At 38.1% G+C, this 23612-nt stretch overlaps 1 protein-coding gene across 4 annotated transcripts in view; it reads left to right on the forward strand.

Moving 5' to 3' along the window:
- The first annotated feature begins 125 nt into the window (after positions 1-125).
- The window catches only part of ARID4B (AT-rich interaction domain 4B), an 88209-nt gene continuing 64722 nt past the window's right edge, over positions 126-23612 (forward strand). For all 4 annotated transcript variants that reach the window (XM_062490155.1, XM_062490157.1, XM_062490156.1 and 1 more), the window contains exons 1-2: positions 126-556; positions 1688-1749. In XM_062490155.1, coding sequence (XP_062346139.1) covers positions 1744-1749 — 6 coding nt within the window. In that variant the 5' untranslated portion in view covers positions 126-556; positions 1688-1743. The remainder of the gene's footprint in view (positions 557-1687; positions 1750-23612) is intronic.

Here is a 23612-nt window from a genome sequence, read left to right on the forward strand (position 1 = left end):
CGCACGCGCAGGCCCCGCCCCCAGATCATTAGCATTCGCCGGGGGGCCCCGCCCCCCAGACACGGTGCTGTCTGGGAGTTGTAGTCCGCTGAGCTACGCAGCGCTACCTGACGGAAACGCTGCAAGCAGCAAGCAAGAACAGCGTTCCCCATGGGCACCCTCGGCGCCGAGTCTCAGTTTCCATAGAAGTGGAGAAGAATGATGTCAGTATTTCCGACGCGAAGGCCAATGGGACCGCAGGGTGGGTGGGCCCTGCAGGACACAGCCCAATGGGGAAGGAGGAGAAGGAGGCGTGGCCGTTCCCGTTCGCCCGTCCGTCAGTCATCGGTGCGGGAGGGGGAGGGGGACCGAGCCGAGCAGTCACCGCCGCCGGGGCCGCGCAGGACGGATCGGCCCCTCCGCGCGCCGTGCGGGGCCGCCGCCAGCGGAGCCGCTGCAGCAGCGTCGAGCGGGGCCGGGGGTGCCCGGAACTGAGAGGAGCCTTCGCCCAGTTCCCTTCTGTGCCCCCCGCCTCGGGCCGGGGGAGTAGCGGGCGGGCGGTCGGCGCGGAACAAAGGTGAGGGCGCCGAGCCGGAGAAGGAGCCCCCGTGCCCCGCCGGCGACGGGCGGGGAGGCGACGAGGGGCCCCGTGGGGGTGCGGGGCCGGGCGTGCGGCGGCGAGGGAGGGAGGGGGGCGCTTGTTTTTCTCTTGGTAGCGAGACTGCGGCGGGACTCGCCGATGCTTCTTCCCCCCCACCCCAAACACCCAGTGGCGGGCCCGGGGGAGGGACCGGCGGCTTCTCCTCCAGCCCTTCTGCCGGGAGGGACGGAGCCCCCTCCTCCACGCTCACACGGGCACACGCTCCGTGTCCCCGCCGAGCAGGTCGGGCCCCTTTCTCCCCGCCCCCCTCCCTTCCTCCCTCCCAGTCCTCGCTCCCTTCTTTTCTTCTTCTTCTTCCTTTTCTTCCCCTCCTCCGCCGCCTCCTGCCTGCCCTCCCTCCCTCCCTCCCCCCGCCCGGACCCGCTGCGCCGAGCCGGGGAGTTGCGGCTGTTGCTGCCGAAACTCCTGCGGCGGAGTCAGCGCTTTCCTTTATTTAGGGGGGGAGACGGAGGGAGGAGGAGCCGCCGCGATCCGGAGCCGCAGCCCCTACAAAAGCGTGTGTGTGTGTGTGTGTGTGTCTGTCTGTCGGGGTGGGGGGGACTGCTCCCGACACCCCGCTCCCTCGCAGCGCACACGGGCACTCTTCCTCGTACAATGGAGGAAGAGCCTTCTTCTCTCCTCTCTCTCTCTCTCCCCGCGGTAAAGCGAGGAGGGGGGGGTGCTCTCTGCGCTGGGACCCCCGCGGGTGCCCTCCCGCCGCTCGGTGCCCGGGGAGGGGGCGCAGCGCCCCGGGGAGGCGGCCGGGGCGCCTCCCCCCTCCCGCGGCAGCCGGGGGTGGGTTGTTGTTGTGGCAAGTTTCTCCTCCTCTGACAGAAATGGCGTCAGCGGCGGCTAGTGTAGGGGAAGCCGCGGCGTGTGGGAGCCGGAGGGGGAAACAGCGGCCGAGGAAAGAGGGAAGGGGGTTAGCCGCGGGAGAAGAGGGGGTCCGGGGAAGGAAAGGGGGAGTTTCGGGAGGAGCCCAGCGCCCCCACCCGATCCTTGGCTCCCCTCCCCCCGCCCGGTGCGAGCGGCTGGTGCGGTGCCTTAGCGCTTTGTTTTAAATTCCAGGTCCAGCCTCGGCCGCTCAGCCACGATCGAGGCTTTTACCGCAGCCTGAGCTCATCATGAAGGTAAAACACTTGCTCGTGTGCCTGGGAGGGGAAATGAGGGAGGGTTGCATGGAGAAATGCTGTCCTGTCTGTCAGTCCATCTGTCCCGACCTCGGTGCGAGGCTCGGTGCTGGTGCAGATCCAGACTGCGGGCAGCTTCGCCCCCACTGCCGTGTTTCGGTGCCTTGGCTCGTTTGCTGATCGTGGGGCGGGCTTTGCTCCGCCGCGTTATGCTGGGGGAAGCTGTAAGTTCCCCGAGCAGGGGCTGTTCTCCTTCAGAAACATTGTTTGTAGGAGAATAAGGACATGGCTGCCTGGGCTGAGCTTGCTTCATGGAGGAGCAGGGCACAGTCACCCTGCTCGAGAAAGTAACGTTGTGGGGGGAAATGCTGGCTCTACAATATTATTTACTTGAATAGAGGGTAGATTTACTTACTTTCTGTTCGTCGATGGGAGTTTTGTCGAATGAATAATCTTGATGTGATCGGGAAGGGTGCATGTAAGAGATTCTCTGCAGTGAAATGATTGCTGTAAGGTGCGGAAAGATTTTCAAACAGGTTCTAATTTTCCTCTCGGTGTTGTGTAGTATTCATGTGCCTCACTGTCATGCATTTTTCTTGTCTTGGACCTTGCTAGACTGTTTATGTTTGGTATATTATGCAAGTTTTATAGAAGAAAGATTGTTTCCGTAGAATAGAATGATTTCTATGTGTGGCTGAGAGCTGTGCACCTAAAAGTAGTTTTTAACAACTGCCTTTGTTAGGGTCTTTTTTTTACCGTTTTGCTGATATGTCTCACTCACACTGCCATTTATGTTACCATTACCCCCATGTAATTCAGCTCCTGGTCCTGCTGGGTAGCAGTAAATCTCATTTCAAAATACTGTAAATTGTACAAAAAGCAATTGTTACAAACTTGTGATGCATCAGTTCTTTGGCATTTGTTAATAAAAAGGAGCAGTCCATATGTGGGTTCTTCCACTATCAGAGTTTTTGCTTACTGTCTGTGATTGAGTATTATGTAAAATGTGTACCTGGTACTATATTCACTGCTGGAAATTGTAAATGAAATATTCTCTTAATTTCTAGATTGATCTGAGTTGCTGAGTAGTGGAGTCTTTCCACGTAGCTGTCAAAGATTTAGCATGGTTTTTTTTTACTTTGTCAACTTTATGACAGTATTTTTTAAAGATCATGTTTTAATTGCCCTCTCTGATTTTTCTTTAGCAAGTCCTAAGATCTAAAATGCTGCAGATGTCTGTCTTATTAAAAGTAAGCTATTTATGAATTTACAACAACAGGCTGCTAAAGTTGTATGATAGGAAGCTTTCCAGATGTGGCTCATTGCCTGGTGGGGGTACTGGAGATGGAAGCAAGATAAATAGGAGGCAGTATAGGGAGCTTTTTTCCCCAGAAGGAAAAAACACTTATTTAAATGACAGTTAAATTTACATACGTTTCTAATATCCTTTTTCAATGTAAACAAATCTTACAGTTACCATAGAGATTAGGTTCAGATACTGTGGTTTTAGAGCCATATTAATATGTAGATAGGCAGTCGGGAGCATGAGGAGGTCAGATCACAAGTAGAACTCAAAGTGTTCTGTGAAATAGTGATACAGATCCACTTCAGGCTGAACTGAATCTGTAACAGATGATTAAATTTAGAGTAGCAAATACAAAAGCTGTTAATAGACCTGTATTTAAAAAAAAACAAATCCTCACAGTTTACTTATTCTTCAGTTAGGTTTGTGCTACTTTTGCATGCTTATTTTTAATGCTGGGATGAATTCTGTCAGGGTGTTCAGGTTAGTTTAAGTTTGTAATTTTTGCAATTTGTGTGTGTGTGTATAGCACTGAACTTATATATGCTTGAGAACTCCAGTACTTTATTTACTGTACCCTGTAATGTTAAGGGAGGTTAATCTGTAAGTCATTACTGTGAAGCTTTAGTTATTACAGGGAAACTTTTAACAGAATTACGGTTCCAAAGAAATTTCTAAGATTCAACAGCCTAACCAAGATTATTAAGTGATACAGTGGATCTGCCCTTCGGGCTGTCTTAAATTTGTTATTTATAAGTTAAGCTTACAAGGATACAAGCTAGTCCAATGAGAAGCAGTAAGGGAGGATGCTTAAGAGAATTACTAGCTTTCTGTTTATATCACTCCAAGGTAACATTGACTATATTAGATCAAGATACTGTTTAAATATGACTGTATATTTCTGTGCATTTATTTTTTAAGTTATCCAAAGAGTGTGCCTCAAGGACACTTCAGCATATAGGAGATGTAATGCTTTAAGATCTGGTCTTGCTTAGAGTCTGCTGACTGCAGACTTGCTTCTGACTGCACAGTTGAGGCCTGTGTTTTGATTTATTATACCTTGGTCATTCTTTCAAGTGCAGAGGGTTGTGGATTCTGGTGCACAGAGCCTTAGAACTGGATTCCTTGTCAGTATCTTTGTCTCTTTACGTGAACTTGAACAGCTCATTTAGCTTTACTGACTCCTTTCCCCACCTTTGTGGTATGGATAAAATGTTGATCTTTCTTTGTAAAACACAGTGAGGTATATTTAGGAACAGCACCAACAATTGTATTTACACAAAACTAAGTCACTCGTGTTCCTGCATTTCACAACGCTTTGACACGAGAGGTGTGCTGCCTGCTAAGAGATTACCAAAGCTGTTGGTATAATTGTTCTCTTTGGTAATAACCCAACTTAATCCAAGGAAATAAAGTCCCTCATACTAACCAGTAACTTTAGCCTATTAAGTAGTCTTCCCATGGACTGCAAAAACCACTTAAAAACAGATTTGAAATGTGTCTTACAGGAAGTGTTTAGGTCTTAACAGAATTACACTTTTTATGGTGATGTTCTACTAAATCAGGCTTTTTCCTGTGTTGATTGACCTCTGTTAGTTAATATAGTTTTGTAGATAATGGCTAGGATTGCTTGCATGTTGTAAAGTTTTTTTGTTGTTTAATTTAGCACCTTTTGCATAAGACCTTTTTTGCATTAAGTATGTGTCAGAAGAATGTAGAATCTGTTTGATGATTTAAAAACTAATTGCATGCCATCAAATTACTGCTTACTAAAGTAGGTAGCAATATATATAAAAGCATTCTTATAGAGTGCTTTTTTTAGCTCCAAAATGAGGAAATAAACTCAATGAAAGCAAAGTGTCTGCTTTTAAAGAGAGAAATAAACACAAGCTTGGTTTCACCAATGATTTGTACTAAGAACCTCTGCAAATGCTCATGAGATTTTAAATATTTACCATGGCATTTGTTTGATACATAAATATGTGAATTAAGGTGATATACCTCTGTAGCTAAAAAGTTCATTGCTGAGTGGGGATCAAAAGAGTAGATGTGTCAGAAGCTAGAGCAATGCTCTATGAATTAAGAGATCTGAAATGATTGTTTAAATGTTTTGATTCTATTTGCAAGTTAATGTTTTTCATTCTGTAAAGTATAAACTATTTAATGGTTGTTGATACTTCTCTTTGGTAATCCTGAATGTTCCTGGGTGCTTGCTCAAAGTTGCCACACTAACAAATTAAGAAAGCCATGCCTATGGTTTATGGTAGATTTTTTTGGTTTGGTTTGGTTTTAATTCATCCTGAATTTACATTTTTGTTTCAGTAGTCTGTTTCAGAGGTCTAGTGACCTCTCCAGCTACCCGGAGAGATCAATGGTACACACTGATGCTGTAGCTGCTTTCCCTTAATGTGTACCAGACCATTGCTCATATTGTCTGCCAGTATGGCTGAAGACAAAAACAAAATATTTAGTAAACTTTTCAGCCACTAATTTCCAACTTTGAGCACAAGTCAGTTGAAAATCCCTTTGGTTTTATGCAGGCTGGAAGCCAGTCATGGAATGTAGTGACCTTTCACTTTCTGGTTAACTCTCTGAATTACAGCAGAAATGGAGATTTCTAAAGGAAGAGTACCGTTAGAATAGTTTTTGTGATGGAGGCAGGAGAACAGGTAAGTCTTAAGAGGTGGTTTTCCCCTATAACTTGTTTTTACCTTGTGAAAAATAATTTTCTTAAATTCTTTCCTGATGTTCCTGTTTGAACAAGTGATCAGAGGCAGTTATTGACTTCCTCATGCTTGCATAATTATGTAGAAAGGAAAGCAAACACCACTTGCACCAAGCAGTTACAAGTCATGTTGGGATAATCTATGCTATTTTGAAATTGTTTATTTGCACTTTTTAAATGCTTGACTTCCTGTATTTTACGGTGGCTCAACTGTAAGCATGGAAGTCTTGAACTCAAATCTGCATGGATAGTATGTGGCTGTTGAACAGTTGTATTAGTTTATAAGGGCTCCAAGCTAATGAGACCACATGGTGGAAAAAAGGCTGTCTTAGAATGAGAAGACTGAAGTTGTAATAAACTGTGAGTGTTAGTACAGTTAAGTTGCCTGTATTATCTTCAAAGTTGGTGAAGGATTTTTGGATCAATGCACTCACAGCAACCTAACTATTGTATGAGCATGCTGTCTAAGAGAAATGTTAGTAGGCAGAATAATGAATGTGCATATCTTCACTGGAACACTTTGCGATGGTTATTCAGTTCACTTTGTAATCCGAAACAAGTATTGTATAATATACATGTAGAGCAGAAGCATGCTGTGATACACATTGCATGTCTGTTGTCAAAGAAATTCTGCACTGTAGTTGAAAAGCCATTTAAAACAAAATGTAAAGGTTTTGAGATATTAAGCTTTACAATCATTATCAAATACTTCATGTGAATGCTTTGCTGATTGAGTAAACTGCAAAAATAGTGCTAACTTTGAGAAAGGTGGAAATTATACTGTTGTCACAAAGTGGTTTCAAATATTTTGTTTAAATCCTACAGGTACACACATTTTCCCTAGAAACGTATGCTTTTATAATAGGCTGAAGAATAAAAGGGAGTTTGAGGTATCCTCATTGAAAAAGATAACATTTTATAGAAAAATCTGGAGACGAGGTTTACTTGGCACCCTAACGTGATGCAGCCATCCAAATGCTAGATTATTTATCAGTTCACACTTAGTTGAAAGTAGTTAACCCACTTTCTGTCCTTTACCTGTTGTGAAATGCAACAGTTGGACTCTCTGCATTTCTACTTAATAGGCCCTTCAGCTGTTTTACTGAAATGTACAAAGCTGAAAACCCATGGATTTTGAACTGTTCCTGACTTCAGTGTGACTCAGGTCACAGTTGAGAAATGTTGGGAAGTCAGGTATTGTGGCTGCTTGTGCTTTTTAATTGATGTTCTTCGGTGAAAAATTCTACTTTTTTCTTTTTCCACTTAGCACTTAGTGTTGTCCAGTTACTGTGCTTGCTGTCACTCGCTGGATATGTGCTTGGATGTGTGTATGGAATGGATTTTAAAGACCTCTAGAAGACTTCAAAAGGGAACTGAGAAACTCCAGGGAACTGAGAAAAATTGTTTAGCCCTATGCACAAACTAAATGGTAGTGATTTAATATGTGTTACAATAATTATTTTAAAAGGTTTTGATGGAAAGTCATAAATCTGGGTAGTTGGGATTTTTGTTCCTTTTTTTTCTGTTAACATGGGGTGACCAGATGAGGGGATATTTCAGGGAATTCAAGTAAGGAAAAGACAGCAAGCCACTTTGATATTCAATACTTGACATCTATTTTCCTTCTAAAGATTAGTTTGAACCAGGGGAGAAGTTCAATAAAGAGAGTGCTATTGTCATCTTCTTTTTTTTTTTTTTTTTTTTTTTTTTCCCCTTGGCAGACTGTAAAGCAGTCATGACCTGTTTAGCAAGAAGTGTTTGTAAGCAAGCTCTGAAAGCCAGTTGTGAGAATGTCAGAGCAGGGTGGTGGAGAGTGTTGCTGAGTTACCCTTAGAAAACTAGGGCTGAGATAAGCCAGTTGCTTTATGTGCGACCACTGTGTGACAGTGACTTCCTGAGTATCTATTAATTAATGAATGTGTAGTACTATTTTGGGGGTCCCTGAACCTGTCTTCACTATGAAGAAAATTGTGCTGAACTATGAAAAGGCATTTTCCTTATTGTGAGCAAAAGCTGTAGGAAAAGGCAGCACTCCAGTTAACATGGAGTTACTTGCTCCCATTGCTGTTGTCTTTGAGCCTGTATTTGCTCTAGAGTGAAGATGGCAGTCAGTACACCAAAGAAAAGACTTTTAGCATCCAGAACTCCCAGATTAAGTAGCCTTTGATTGTGATTTATGCAGTTCCCCTTAAGGAGTAACTAGACAGCATTCATCAGTTGTCATTTAAGCTAAGTGCAAACATCTGTAGAGCTTTGTTGCAGAGCAGATCACCCAGGTTGGACTAATGTGACTAACACTGTTCTTGGGCAGAAGTTGTTTGCTGTTCTTACTGCTTAATCTGTTGGTTTGTCCCCCAACAACGTGTAGCAAAGGATTTTGTTTCATAAGTAGTTTGTGAAATTAAGGTTGTATGGTCATGGAAGAATGCAGTCGTGTCTCTTTCTTCCACTCTTGGGAGTTTATTCTTGTTGTCTTCTGTGCTAGCAGTCCATTTGTGTGGTGCCAGAGTACACGGAACTAAGCTGAAGTTAAGAACAATCAGATACATATCCTCTCCACCTGGAGATTGTTCCTGTCCTCACTGATGCCTGGCAGACGAAGAAAGGACACAAAAGCAGAAGTGTACCAAGATTGATTAGGATTGGTTTAAAGTGTGTGTGAGCGCACATCCTTCCCCATCCCTCTGCCAAGTTAGCAGTTTACAGTCACTAGGCTAAGTATTTTGTAAACTCTCTACAGGTGAAATTGCCATAGAATGTTTTTTGTGCCTAGAACACCGGACATCTTTACAGGTTTGAAGTCCATGTTTTCTGGCAGATGTTGAGTGAAAAGATTTAATTGAATTTTTGGGGTATCAATTGAATTGATTTTATTCATTCCTTTCAGGAAAATTGATTAATCGTCTTGAAAGCAATGAATAAAATTTAATTTTCAATATGATAGACATGGATCTCAAAAAATGGAGAGCTCTCAAAGAAGAGATGGCATCAGACAAAAACCTCATTCTTTAAGGAGGCCTGTATAAGCTTTGCTTTCCCTCCTCCTTCAAGTTCTTCAGTAGTTGGAAAGAATACCATTAATAACAGTTATGTCACTTTCTACTTAAAATAGAGAAACGGTATTACAATTTTTTGGTAGAAATACATTTAAAAATATTAGATTTCTGTCCTATAAAGGTGACAATCTCTATATGCCTATAATACATTTTGACAAAAGGTATTTAGACGAATGGGTGGAAGATGTAAGCAATTGTGCTAATTTTATTCCAAATTAAAACAATAGGAAATGATAATTTGGGGAGAAATTACATCATTCTGATAATGAAATTGAGGGGAATAGAAGTCAAACTTTCAGGGGTTTTTTGTATGTGTTAAGAAGGCCCATATATTCATGGGTAGACAAGTGGAGACTTGGTGACAGTTGGGTGTTAATACCAGTTGGAGATGGTAGACTGAGGTGTCTCGTGTTTTCTGCTTATTACCACAAACTTAATGCAGATATTTGAATGATATGTTATCTTCCTTTCTAAGAACTGGTGTTTTAGCTGAGCTTTTATCTGTGATCCTTTCCCTTTTCCCTCTTAAGTATTCTTCTAACTTGGTATTCCTCATTGTTTAAGACAATCCTCCTAAATGGGATTTGGAAATGGAATTTGACTTCAGCAACACTCAGATCCAAGTGTATCTGATGCAGGGTTTCAGGTAGTAATAAATAATGTAGTAGGGAGTAATTTGTTTTTTCATGTTCTCTTCTGATCTGGAAAAAAAAAGTTTCAGTTTGTGGCAGAGCAACCTGATCCACTGTGATAATTTTTTTTCCTTCCTATTTTCAGCTGTCCTCTCAACAGCAGATTGCAAGCACTCAATCTCATTTGTACATTTAAAATGGTTCACTTCGTGTTTTCTTAAAAATAAATGTGGAATACATTCTTCTAAGATACAAAAAAATACTTTAAATTAATTTAAAATGGTGGTAGAGCCTTTCAATATCCTTTATGAGTATTTAAGTGAAAGAATGTTAAGTTAATCTTTTTGTTAATGCTGTGACACTTAGGTTGGCATAACTTCTTTTCCTGGGAGAAATAATAAGGGATTGAGACATTTTTTAAAATGAGTACATGTTATACCAGCATTTCAGAATTCAGGAATTGGTAATGGAAAACGTGTTTTCACTTTTTAACTTGTTTTACTGCTCTGCTTATTGAAAGATAGATGTTGCTGTAATATTAAATGAACGTTACTTCACATCACTAAACTTAGAAATAAAATATATATGCTTCTTAATCCTGGTGCTTCCATAAATGTAAATGCCTTTTTGAAAACAGAGCAATAATTCTATAAGTTTCCACTTCAGTTTCTTTAGAAGGTTGTCCTGCTAGATGGGCATCAAGGGAGATAGTGAAATATTTAAGCATTAGTAAGACTCCAGTACTGTTTGAAAATTAGCGTTTGATATGTACTAATACCTTGCTGCCTGGAACAGACAAAAATGGAGATGATAATTCAACTTCGAGTAATTTCCATTTTCTAAATGCAGATTCATTCTGAGGTGTTCTTCCAGAACTTCACAATGACAATCCACATACCTTTACACGTAGAACATGATTTGGGTAATTGTGTGGTGTTTTTGTCTTCTTTGCAGAATTTCCTGCCTATTTTCCTGCAGTGTTGGACAATTTAAAAGACATTAAATCTTGGATTCATTCCTTTACTCACAGACTACTAGTTCTGTTTTTACATTCCTAAAATTCAAGTAGTACAAAAGATCATGTCACTTGATGACATACTGTATTGAATACATGGGCTGAAACCTGCAAAGTCACTCTTCAAATATATTCTGATATTCTTGATCCATTTTAGAATTGGACTGCTAAGCCTCCTGCCAAGTGTATTCCCTGGAATAATTTAACATGAAGTTCCAGAAAGCATTAGTATGTAGATTAGATGCCTGTCTACACTTATTCAGTTTTTCTTTGCTAGTAGCTCTTTGGCTGTTGAGCTAATATTCTGATCTCATTTTACTTTGCCTGATATAAGCCAAAATGTTTGATTAATAAGGTGAACATATTTAATTTTATTTTAAAAAATCATCTTCTATTTCATACATTGTACATAAAAAATACATATTTCTATGTACACTTGCCAGTGTAGGGTGAATTAGGTTTTTAGATGCAGGTAAAGTGAATAAGCTGCTTTTGTTACATTCTGTATTGTCAGACGAATACTGTGTTGGTGACAGCATAATAAAAATATATATGAGAGAGATAGGTGTATGTCCTGCTATGACAGACTTCTTCACTGATGTTGTATGTGGCATTGGTAGCATCTAGAGAGCAACTCAGGTGGTAGTAGGTCAACTTTAAATTAGTAAAATATTTTTGTTCGTGGCTCAAGTAGCACTGATTTCAGTTCAGTAAAATTATACTTACTGTTTTTTTACACTAAAATAGAGAATAGTCTTCCTTTTTGTCACTGTAGTAACTTGGCTATGCAACAGAACTTACTTGACCATTTGAAATGGTATGATGAAATCCTGATTATGGTCTGATGATACACATTAAACATAGCATTTATTATATGGAATAAAAACGATCCATGTTACTTAAGCTGGCCTCATCAAGTTTCTGTAGTTATGTGCATTGTATTTACTTAGTAGGAATTTTGAGGAAACAAATCAGCTTTTAAGATCTTAATATAAATATATATATGTGTGTGTGTGTATATATATATATATATATATATATATATCTTGAAGCAAACAAACAAAAACCCAAAAGGAAATGGTAAAATTTCCTTCCAAGGTACTTGATTCTAGACAAATCCAGATACAGTTCCAGAACTTTGCTATCTTACTGCTGTAGCTGGCTATTCTTACTGTGTTTGCTCAGAATTGAACTTGGGGAGCAAAACCCAAACTGCTGCAATACTTGAATGGGATGTGCAGGTGGGACTTGTGTTTACAAGAAAACTCCTTAGTCTTAAAGGAACTGCACCATCTTTCCTTTTTTTTTCCTGGCAGTTTCTCTTCAAACAGCTTTTGTGTGCACTGAGACAACATTCCAGCCAAGTAGTATGTGGGCACCTCAGTTGCTTAGCAAAGCCAGTGTGAATGCTTTAACTGGGTATTCCTCTTCTAGCAGGGTGATGCACAGCATCATTTTCTGTGAAAATAAATATTACATTGGGCTGATTTGTCACACGGTGGTACTGGAAAATTAGTTTTATCCTTTAAGCCATGTATTTCAGAATTTCTCTTCGATTATCTTTTTAAGCTCAGGGAAAAAGAAAAAACTGATCATAAACATATAATTAATTAGAATTTAATTGGGGTATGAAGTTGATACTGTGACTTGGTGATTTGATGAAGACACTGATACTTTATTGAGAAGCATTGGGAGACTCCTGCATTATGTCTTGGAACTGAAGACCTCTTGAGGTGCCTCTTGTTCAACTTTTGAGAACAGAACAAGGTTTCATGTGGAAAGTAACAGTAGAATTGTTGACATACAAAAGACTATCAAGTAAAACTTAAGGTAGACTTTTTTGCTTTCACTTGGGTAATCCTAAATGTTCCTTTTGAAAAGAGGCTAAAAATTTGAAGGTTTTAGTATAAGAGGCTTAAAGACTATTAAGAAAAAAACTGGGCTTTACATAATAGCTTCAGCACACTTGAAAGCAGTGAAAAGACTCTTACACTACCTATGCAACTTCAGAATTTTTATTCTCTGTTCTTTAATATGTTGAAGAGTTTTATGGAATCTGAGCAAGGATCTTTCTTTAAATAGTTGCTCCCTGGAAATGGCTGCCATTAGTCACAGGCTAAGCCAGCTGAAGATGTTTTGGAAACAGGTGCAGCAATGAGTAGCCAAAGAAACCAAAGTGTTCTGGGTAGATAAATTGGATAAAAGGTATGAAACAAGTAGTTTAGGTGTTTTAATGCCTTAAAGTCTGAATGGTAACCTAGCTGAATACTAATTGTTTCTATCTTGTTCTTATTTCCTATGTTACTGCAGCAGAACTTACACTTTCTGTGTAGCATGCATCTAAAATATGCCTTCATAATTATGCAGCACTTTATAAAGCTCCTCCAAACTTGTCTTCAGCTGGGTATTTCTGTTTTCTTAATATCTGTTTTATTTTTAATGCTCTCAGGCTTAGTTGGCTGTGGGTATTTTCTGATGGAAAAATAGAACTTATTTGAACAGGAAAATTTGCATCACTGTTTTGAATAGTTGCCACATTGGCTAAGTTTTGGCTTTTCCCCCACCAAACCTCCTTTCACAAAGTTAAATACTGAACTCTTACATATAGGTACTGAATTCTTATTCTGCAACATGAATGCTGTTGTTGAGAGGAATAAGAAAGAGAAATGATTAATTTTCTTGTAATACCCTTGTTACTGACCATGCAAGAGTATTTGGGCAGTAGTAGTCTCCAAAAATGACTTGAGATGGGAGAGAAGTTTGCATGTGTGGTTATGTTTGTTAAATTTCTCTGAGTTAGGAATTGTATTCCTACAAGTTAGGATACTTGTAAAACTAGCTCACAGCAGAATATTATTAAAGAAAGACTGGTTTTTCTGATGAAAAGGATAAATAAAAACGGTGGACTTGAAATTTTAATCCTCACTTTTTTTTTAACCCTTACGCAGTTTTATTGAGTTACATATGCCTTACTCCAGAAGAACCATTTATTTCTGTTTATCTGGGGGAAGTGGGATATACAAATAAATTGTTGTTTTTTTCAACTTGGAGCATGAGGGAAGGATTTACAATTTATTTAATAGTTTGAGGACCTACCCATTTGAAAGAAATGTGTATTTTGGAAAATAATGTAAATATTTTTCTGCAAGAGGATTGCATTAGTGAAAATCACGTTTATTCAGTGGCAGTAGTCTGCTTGTGAGCATGATTATCATTTACTGCAGTTTTTCTTGGTAAATTACTTGTGGTACTAGTTTTTTGGCTGTCCTAGCTAACCAATGTCCTGCTTAGTTAAGACATCTGTGTTCTGCAGGGATGTGTATTTTACCTGAGAGCAATGGCTTAATAGGTGTTGGTAAGAAACATGAGATTTAACAGAAAATAATGTGGGGTTTTTTTTTTCTCTTTTAGACACAGATAATTTGTCATGTGATTATAATTGGTTATGTAGCTAAAATCTTAACTAATCTGCTTGTCTTGAATGGAAGCTATCTGTACTCTTAACCAACTATTTTACTGTAGTGGCAAACCAAACCTTATTTTAGTTGGGTTTTATGCTGCTTAGCTGCTTCTACATAGTGCAAGTGTGTGTATAGTAATGTTACTACTTCACTTCTCTTTAACCTCATTTGTGCCTTGCCTCTCATTGTCTTTAGTGTAGTGCCATGGGTTCTGTAGCCTGTTTCTAAGGAGATTTGAAGATACAATTAAGCAATCTTGTTGTTAATAGTCCCATTCATTATTCAGGGACCTATAGCTTCATTAGAATATTAGGGAGAAATCTGAACACTGAAAAACTTAGGTTAATGCAACTCTTCTTAGGTAATTTTATTAATTTGCATGTATACAGTAACCTTTTTCTTTGTGCATACAATACTTGCAGTTGCTTTAAATTTTTATGGGAGTTTTTTCTCCTTTTCCTTTTTTTTTTTAATTTTTTTTTTTTTAAAACTGGGAGAGGAAGCTGAATAATTTTTTTACTATTTTGAAAGGTGTAATACCTTTCCATATCCATAAAAGAAAGATAGTACAGAGATAGATATTTGTATTGCAGTATAATTTACTGGCAGTTCAAAGACTGTAATACTGTACTCAAGATGTTAGAAAATAGAGCCTCTGTATGGACTAAGGCTGAAGCACTGTTGATACCTTGCATGCATGTAGTTATTGTATACTATTTGTATCTTAGCTAATGTAATGTAAAATAATTTTTTCTTAGGAAGTAGAATCTTCTTCACAGAAAGTTCACAGAGAAAAAGGAGTATTTGATAGATGTAAAAGGGGAAAAAAACCCCAAAGGAAATTATTATCACCAGGACACTGAAAGATATGTCTAGAATGTATCATCAAAGAGACCAGGATAAGATATACCTGTCAAGGATAATTTTTACTTCCAAAAAATTTACGTGGTGAAGGTAATAATGGTCAAATTTACACTTACATACACACATGAACACATATGTATATATTTTAATATCTAGAAATTACCTACAGTTCTTTAAAAGGTTCAGTTTGTTAGCTAGCTTGCATTTGAATTTCATTACAATTATATCCTGTTAGATGTTTCAAATACGTAATTGTGGCATAGGGAATTCCAGGAAAGCCAAATATAAGGGCTTACTATTTTTAAGCCAAAAATATTGCACTCTTGGTGTATTAGTTGTTTTAGTCAATTGAGATGTGTTTTGTTAGCTCTTGTGTAATGTTTCCCTTGGACACTCAAGCATAGTAACAGCATAGCAGGTTAGTGGTGAGGAATAAATGGCTAGGTAAGACCTGGAGTGAAGATCTGTCAGAATGTTCCAAAGATGGATTTGCTTAACGCTAAAACCTAAGGAAAAGTGTAGGGATTAGTGTGTATCTAGTTGAAGTCATTGTCAAAACCCAAAACAAGTGAAAAATATTTTTAGTTTGGTTAGTTTGCAAAATGAGGGTCTTAAGTTATTGTTGGCACTGAGCGAGAAAGGAAGACAAGACTGTTGCTCTGTGCATGCTAAATCTCCTGAAGCCAGTGGAGAAATTTGAGGATATTTTTTTAAGAGCAAGTTGCTGGAAAGCAGGGGAGATCCTGGTCTGCCTGTTCTAAATTGCATCTTCAGTTTCTGTTACTTGTGTTTGTATCTTAGTGAATCTGAGCCTTGCACTTTGTCTGAGATGACAACAACCTGATTGGAAAAGCCAGGAAAAAAGCAAAAGGCAAATTGGTAGAGTGAACAGGAGTTTTTTCTGTAGGTAAGGTATCTTTGCGCTACATGCTATTAATTTAATATAGTCTGAAATGGAGATTTAGATGGCTGTATCGCCACCAAGTCTGAATTTATCAGAAGGAACTAGATGCCAGATGTGTAACTGAATGAAATTATCTTTGCAGTGATATTGACCCTTCCTTCAGCTGATGTTTTTAATCGCAGTGTCAGGCTCTGTGAAGGGGGAGAAAGTCCGTATGTTCATACTCCCGTAACTGCAGTGCTTCTGGGTGCATATGCTCTGTCAAACACTGCTAATGGGATCCCTGGGTTAAGTCCATGCAAGACCATGAGAGGACTGAAAGAATGTTTTCTCATATTTTGATCTCTTTGCCAGAGTGGTGTAACCTGAAACAGGTTTTCTGAATTCAGGTGTGCTCTAGTGTCTGTTATTGCTGTTAAACCTAATGGAGTTACCCTGTGCAAGGCAGTGATTTGTGAGCAATCCTGCTTGTCCAGCTGTATGGCTCTGGTTAATTTTCTTGTTCTACTGTGGATCTCTGCTTCTTGAAGGACTTCTAAAGACTGCCTCAGCACTGGATCATCATCTTGTAGAAGTTATCTGTAGTCCATTCACATTAAGTGTTGCATTTTTCAGGAAAATCAAACCAAGCAGTGTTTTTTGAAAGGAATGATCCCATTTATAAATTGAATTAAGCAAAGTGATACATTCTGTTGTGGTGAATTCTGGAGTTTTTGAAATTATTCTTGAAATTAATTCTCAGTTTACAGTTTGACTTCTTATTTTACAAAAAGCAGATTAATTAGAATTTGTTTTGTTCTGTGATCTAATGGTAATGGTACTTTACTAGTTCTCTATGAGAACCGTTAACTTAGAGCATTCCTAGAGAATGCTCAATTAAATCACTAATACCTGCCTTTTTGTTTGTTTGTTTGTTTGTTTTTTTACAAATAATGTGTGCTGGATGTAAAACTTGCCATTAACTGGTTTTTTGAGTGCTCTCCAAGTAGATTAGACTTTGAATACAAACTTGTGTTTGACCTTGCATATATTCCAGTGCTGAAGTGCTTTCAGCCAGTTTAAAGCCACTTCAGGGTTTTAGTGGAGATGTTTGACCAAAAGCTGGTTGTTCGACACCTGATCATTTGAAGAAGAGACAGCTTGACTATCAAGTTATTAAAGCAAAAAAAAAAAAAGTTAGCGTAGTAAATGTCATATTTCTCATCCAGCTAATGGCCTCATACATTGATTTTTTTGAATTTGGAAAGAAAAAAGTCAGAGCTAGAATATGCAATGAAAAGGTAAATATAGAAGATTCTGTCAAACACCCACATGAAAAGAAAGAGGATTATTTTCTAAGTTTTGAAATTTCTGTGGCTTTTTTGCAAGAACCTTACAAGTTCTAAATTATTTTGGAGTACTACTTCGTCTTGTAGTTTGAGGCAGGCTGCCAATTTGCCCATTGATTTATCCCCTCCTACTTTGTTAAGGCTGCTATGTGATCTTGCAGTGAAATGATACAAGGTACTAATGTAAAAGAATAGCAGTTTAGTAAAAGGAACAGAAACAACTGAATTGGTGAGTTGAAGCACTTTAGCCCATAATCAAAGGTGTATCAGAACACATCCAAAAGGAAGGATGTGCGGGGAGATCCATTTTCATTCATGTGGATTAGAGTTTGGAGGGCCAGGCTTTCCCCTTTTTACACTTGCGAGTTGTTAATTTAACTCACAGAAGAAGTATGAAAGAACACACCATCTGTTTCAGCTGTTGCTGGTGAGCATCTAGCAGTACACATCTCCCCCCCCCACCTTTCCTAGCTTCAGAAATCAAGAACTACTGTAGGCAGTGTGTGTCACCAACTTTGATTATTTAAACCTATTTTATTGGCTTTATTTTTGATCACTACTTTTTTTTTTTGCTGTTTTCTACAGCTAGACAGAGATTTTAGAATATTAATCTTAGCATTCCTGGCTCTTTCAGAGGAGTAAATAGGTTTTTACTAGACTGATTTTTAACTTTGCGTAAAGATGAAAACTCCGTCCTGATGATTATTCAAAGCAACAAGGAAAAAACAAATAAATGAGTGTGATTTGCATTTAGAACAGTTCTGTTTGATTCGATTTCTACCATAAAGAATCTACATCCTTTTGTACCAGGTAGGTTTTAAAGCACTTATATTTTTAGAAGTTTCCTGTCAGTTCTATAGCAATCAGGCTGTTTTGCTTCTTTCCACTTGTCAGCTCATAATTCTACACAAAACTTTCATATTTTGATTCTTATACAGGTAGTTGTGCATTTTGGTTGCAAATACAACCAAAACTGTTAGTAATTTCTCACTTAAAATAAGATTTTTGTTTTCTTTTAGTAGTTCCTCATTTTTCTTCTTCCCATCCTGAATTTAACTAAAGGGTCTATTCAATCTGTTCCTTAGCAGAGATAAAGCATTATGACTATTGCTGTTTCAGAAATCTAATAAGCAACTGTATTAAATACAAACTATGTTACCAGGTTTTCTGTAAGCACTAAGAAAAATGCATTATGAAATTCTAATCCATTATAATGAGATGTCTTTGAGGCTAAAAACCCCACAGCTATAATAGCCACAAGATTGCAAGGTTTCAGAGCAATGACTATTAGTACAAGGCAAGGCAGCCAGCTTTGGCCTACATAATTTGTTGAGAGGAAGTGGGGACTGACTGCAAGAGTTGAGCTTTTAAAACTAAAGAAGTGAACAGATTGAGATTGTTGCTGAGTTGTGTACAGAGTATTTTTAAAATTAGTATTATAAGTAAGTTGAGCTCTAACCAGAGATGAAACCATGCGCATACTTCCTGTCTGTCTGAGACATCGTACAAGTGCCTGGGGGTGGCAAAATGAGTTTTGACATACATCAGCACAAATCAGAAGCGGTAAAGCTGGTATTTCTTTGAGTGTTTTTTCTGATTACTTTGATAGGCTGTTTTGTGTATGGGGCAGTTCACAGAATCTTGAAAAGCATGGGTAACTGTTTAGAAGATTTCACATTCTGCAGCTGTCTTTTATCAAAATATTTTGTTTTAACTGTGGGAGTTCCTTGTTGATTCAGAATTTGAGTGTGAATACCTATAGCCAAATTAGGCTTAGTTTAAACTGCTACCTCAAAAGCTGCTAGATCATCCTTTTAATGTGTTTTTAGCAAGACTATTGATTTAAAGGTTCGAAGTGACCGAGTATTTTAATTGATCTTATAATCTCTTCAAACAACTAGTTACACAGCATATTAACATCCTTTTTTTTTAAAGCTAAAATTTCTGTTTATCCTGAAGCTATGAATGCCCTAGACTATAAGATTAAAGGTCCCTGCAATATTGCTTTTTTCCTTTGCAATGAAAGAGCACTTGAGTCTGACACTATGGGCCCAATCCAATGAAGGACTGTAGTTAACCTGTGGGTGTTTGTGGAACTTCTCAGTGTGAGTGATGGCACTGTGGAAGTCTCCTTTGTGTTATAGACGTGGGCATGTGGCACTGGGTCTTCTGTCTTATGCGCAGAAAGAATTGGGTAATAGTGCTTTGTAAAGTAGGGTAGATTCTGTTGGATGGTTGGCTCAGAACCTATCTGCAAGCACTCATGACTTTCTAACGTGCTTCATGTCATTGATTTGCAGTAGCCCAGATCCTCTGGAGGAGTGAGGCTGATGCTTTATTCAGTGAGTCAAAACTCCCAGCACATTGAATTGAGAACTTTGTTGCTTTCTCTTTTAAAGTTTTAGTGTCCGGGGCTGAAGGCAGCTAACAGGCTGAGCTGGGGAGCCATGAACACTTGCCAAGAGTTCCATGGTGTGGTACCTGCCACATTAGTAGTTCACTGCCTTTGAAAATGGAACCTGCTGCTCCTGAGGGGGCAGTTCTTGGAAAAATGGCCAAAAAATAAATGGAACATGAGGCAATGTCATACTTTTGCCAAAAAGGCAAATGTCAGACTGGAATGTTAAATTATTACTTGAAAATTGTGTGAAATTATATTTGTTTCTCTTGCAATTAACTAGGCCATACCTGTGTCCAATTTTAGGCACCAGCTAGGATAAATATGTGAGGTAATTAAATCAAATTCCAGAGGGACAGTTCAAAATACAGGGCCTATACATAAATATACAGATAAAATTTTTTACCTATAGATAAAATTTACACCATGAGTCTTTTTTTTTTTCTTTTAGAAATAGGATTACGCTTAAGAAGTTGCATCTCTTGAAAGCTACAAAGCAGAAGTACACTTGCTTCTATTTGCAATATTGATAAGACAAGAAATAACAATATGAAGGAGTGTTTAGATGAGATGTTACATAAAAGCCTGTAAGCACTGCAGGGTATGGGATATTCAGTCCTAAATGAAAGAATAGGTATTACAGACACCTGTTATGAATAATACAGCTAAAATTATCCTGCTGAGAGGAACAACCTTGGCAACCTTTTATGTGTAATTAACTTTTTATTTGTTTTTCCCAGGAATCTCATCCGTTGTAATTTAATATTTGATAAAGTGGTTAGATTAAGTTATTTCAGTCTCTTTGTAGATATTTTCTAAACTAATTTTCATAGTTCTTTTCTAAGTGTCTTGTCCCTGGCCAACAGTTTTACACTGAATTACTACACAGCAATGGAGGGAACATGTAAAATCCACTCTCTTGTCTAAAATTACTTGTGTTGCTGTATGACATTAGGCATTTTATACTACCATACTTTTGGTCCACTCTTGTGTACCGTTGGCTCTCTTCTACAAAACTCATTTTGTCTCCAGAACCACAGTGCACAAGTTCTTAGTTACTGAATGCTTGGATTTGTGCATGCCTTCATGTGCAGATTGGTTATGCTTAACTTACTAAGTCATGTGTCTTGAGGAAGGATTAATTCTCAATAAGAAAACGTCTGTTTTTTTGCTTTGTTTCATATTTACGTTTTTTGTTTTATATTGTTTGACACTTGTGTGTAAGTTTGGCATTACTTTTGTGTACTCCCCCATCATTCTTGCTAGTAACAATGGTAAAAACTGAATCCAGAGGCTACACATTAATTTTTTACCAGGCTAATGATGTGATTTAATGTGTTATTCTGTTAAAGTTTTAATGTGGTATTTTAAAAAGTACTTGATATTAAAGTACAAATCAATACAGTCGTGATTTCATACAAATATACAAAATAGCATCTTAAATGCTTAGTATTTTAGCATATAATTTTATCAGTACGTATTTAAATATTGACTAAAAATCATAGCTATGTTCAGTGAATTGACTTGGGTCAGTGTTTCAGAAATCTCATCCTGCTGGGGGATTTTGAGTTGTATGTCATTCCTTTAGCTTTCCCATTCTGTTCTAGCTTAGGAACAAAAATAACTCTTCCCCCCCTTTTTCTTTCCCATAGCCAGTTTAGAAAGTGTTGTACAAACAATGGAAGTGCAAACCAGGGCAAGAAATTTTATTTTGTATCTGCAGAAAAAGGACTCATGGTTTATGGTTGGGGTTTTTTGGGCACTGATTTTGAGCTTTGGTGGTGGGTTTTTTTAAGGTTCAGTTTTTCAGTGTAGCATTAATTTGCTTCTAAAGTTTTATGCAACAGAAAATAGTGTTAAAAATAGATGATAATAAACATAATTTTTTTTATATGCCGCAATTTCAGTGAAAAAAACCCCTAACATTCTTGGGCAATTACCTGATTTTAGTATCTGTTCACTGGTCCTGCTCTTGCTATAAGTTTTAACTATCTAAAAATATTATTATATACTTCTGTCAACTAAAATGCCAGTATTATCAGTTACCTAGAATACAGACAATTTCACATACATAGTTTCCTGTTCTGTATATTATTATACTGAATTTACTGTGCAACTAACTTCTTAAAAAGAAAACAATGATTAAATTGCCTTTGACTGTAAAGATAAATAATGCCCAAGAATTACCAAATTGTTTTAAAAATAGGTTTGTTGGGTTTTTCTTCTCTTGCGATTTCATTGACTGTTGTTTTTTCAGACTTTACATAGTCACTTTATCATTTTGCTCAGGAGCTGCCTGGACTGGTTTGTTTGATTAAACTATCAAAGTATCGTTGTTCCAATCCATTTGGAATACAAGCATAACATTAGTATATCATTCTTTTCAGTGCTTTGATACATCCCAAGCTTTTCATAGCAGCATCTCTAGACAGAACTGTGGCACATTTTTTTAAAATGAGGCAAGTTTTCCACACCTAATAATTTAAATAATGCTTCTAAGCAATATTTGAAGCTTTTAGTTAACCAAAGGGTGTTTATCAATGTAAAAATTGAATTTAATTTAGTTAAAGTGCTAAACAGGTATTGAAAGCATACTTTTTGCTGAATTATTTTACCCTCTAACAACAAACACTTCATTGATTGCTTCCTTTTTTTGACTTACGGTTCTCCATACTAGAATGACTTCTGGTTCTTGTGCAAAACACAGGAAATGTGAAAGAAGTCTTAAAAATATCTGTGGCTAAAAGTCTTCATTGAGAAGCTCCTTATTTCAAATTAAATGTTTTTTGTTTTTTTTTTATCTGTATGTATGCAGAAACAGTGTTCAGGCTTGAAATGTACAAAAAAGTTTGGCCAAAGTGAATGAAGTTGTGTCATTTTGCTGTATTAAGCTATAATGTTAAACAGTTTGAATATTTAGCTAAACCTTTCAAGAAAAAATCCAATCTGGTAGCTATGGCAATAATTGACTTCAAGAAAGATTTTATATTTAGGGGGATAAACAGCAGGAGTAGGCATTCAAAATAACTTTTCTTTATGTAGTCTTTCAGCAATACAGAACAAGAGACCTGCAGAAGGAATTGTAAAGATTTGGCATTATTTTTAGAGAGCTTGATCAACAGTTCTGGAGTGTTTTTATTAAATAAAACATTTTATAGAGTGATACGCTGTACTGATGGAAAGAATACAGATTTCCATTCTTAGGTCTGAAAGTACTATAGAGAAACATCAAGTACTTTGGGTAAGGTGTGCATAAACCCCCACTCTGCAGACTTGAAAGTTGGTACAAGCCTGCTGGGCCACATCATGGTGCAGCAAGTCTGTGACCAAACTGGGAACAGAATCAGAGTTCAGTGGGTTTTATTCAGTATGGTAGGGGAAAAAATACCTTAATGCTGTAATTTTTAAAAGCATAGTCACCTTTCTGGATTTGCTATTTTGAATAGGAAATGAGGTAATTACATTTTAGATGTTTGGAAATTACATTACTCAGTAAATTTCTGGATGGAGAATTGAGTTGTTGTTTGCCAATGATTAGGATAAGACTAGCTTTTAAAATCTTTAAATGATTACTTCTCATTTTCTTAGTAGAATTAAAATATTTTTATAATTTTATTCATCAACTTACAATTCCAAAAAAAAAGTCAGTTCCATAAAAATTCAAGTTTACATGGGTAAGTAAAAATAATTAAAATCCATTCTGCATTTGTTACAGATATAATAAATGAAGTGTTACTAGTGATTACTTAATTGAATTTCTTGTTTTGGGTCTCTTGGTCCTTCACGATCTTAGAATCTGTAAATCCCTTCCACAGCTCACTTTTATTTGGAGAGGAAAATCAGCTTTTGAACCCTTTCAAGTCTTTAAGAACTTTAAATAAGCTTGGCACTGGACTGATCTAACTGAATAATTTGAAATAAAGAAAATATCCGCTTTGCACCTGTAGGGAAGGCTAAAGCTGTCAGAAGTTGATTTAATGCTTCCAGACATCAGTGCACTAAGCTCTGGTAACTTCCAGCTTGGTCAAGGGGAGAAACAACAATGACATTTTGCCACAGTTATGTGCTGTATAATGTTTACTTACAAGATTGGTGAGGTGTTAACTTGAAACTTCCTGTAGATTTTAAATTGAAACTGGAAATAGGTTTCATTACAAATCCCCTCCCCCCCTCTTTA

This window comes from Cinclus cinclus, chromosome 3, assembly GCF_963662255.1.
Source record: "Cinclus cinclus chromosome 3, bCinCin1.1, whole genome shotgun sequence".
Taxonomy (NCBI): Eukaryota; Metazoa; Chordata; class Aves; order Passeriformes; family Cinclidae; genus Cinclus; species Cinclus cinclus.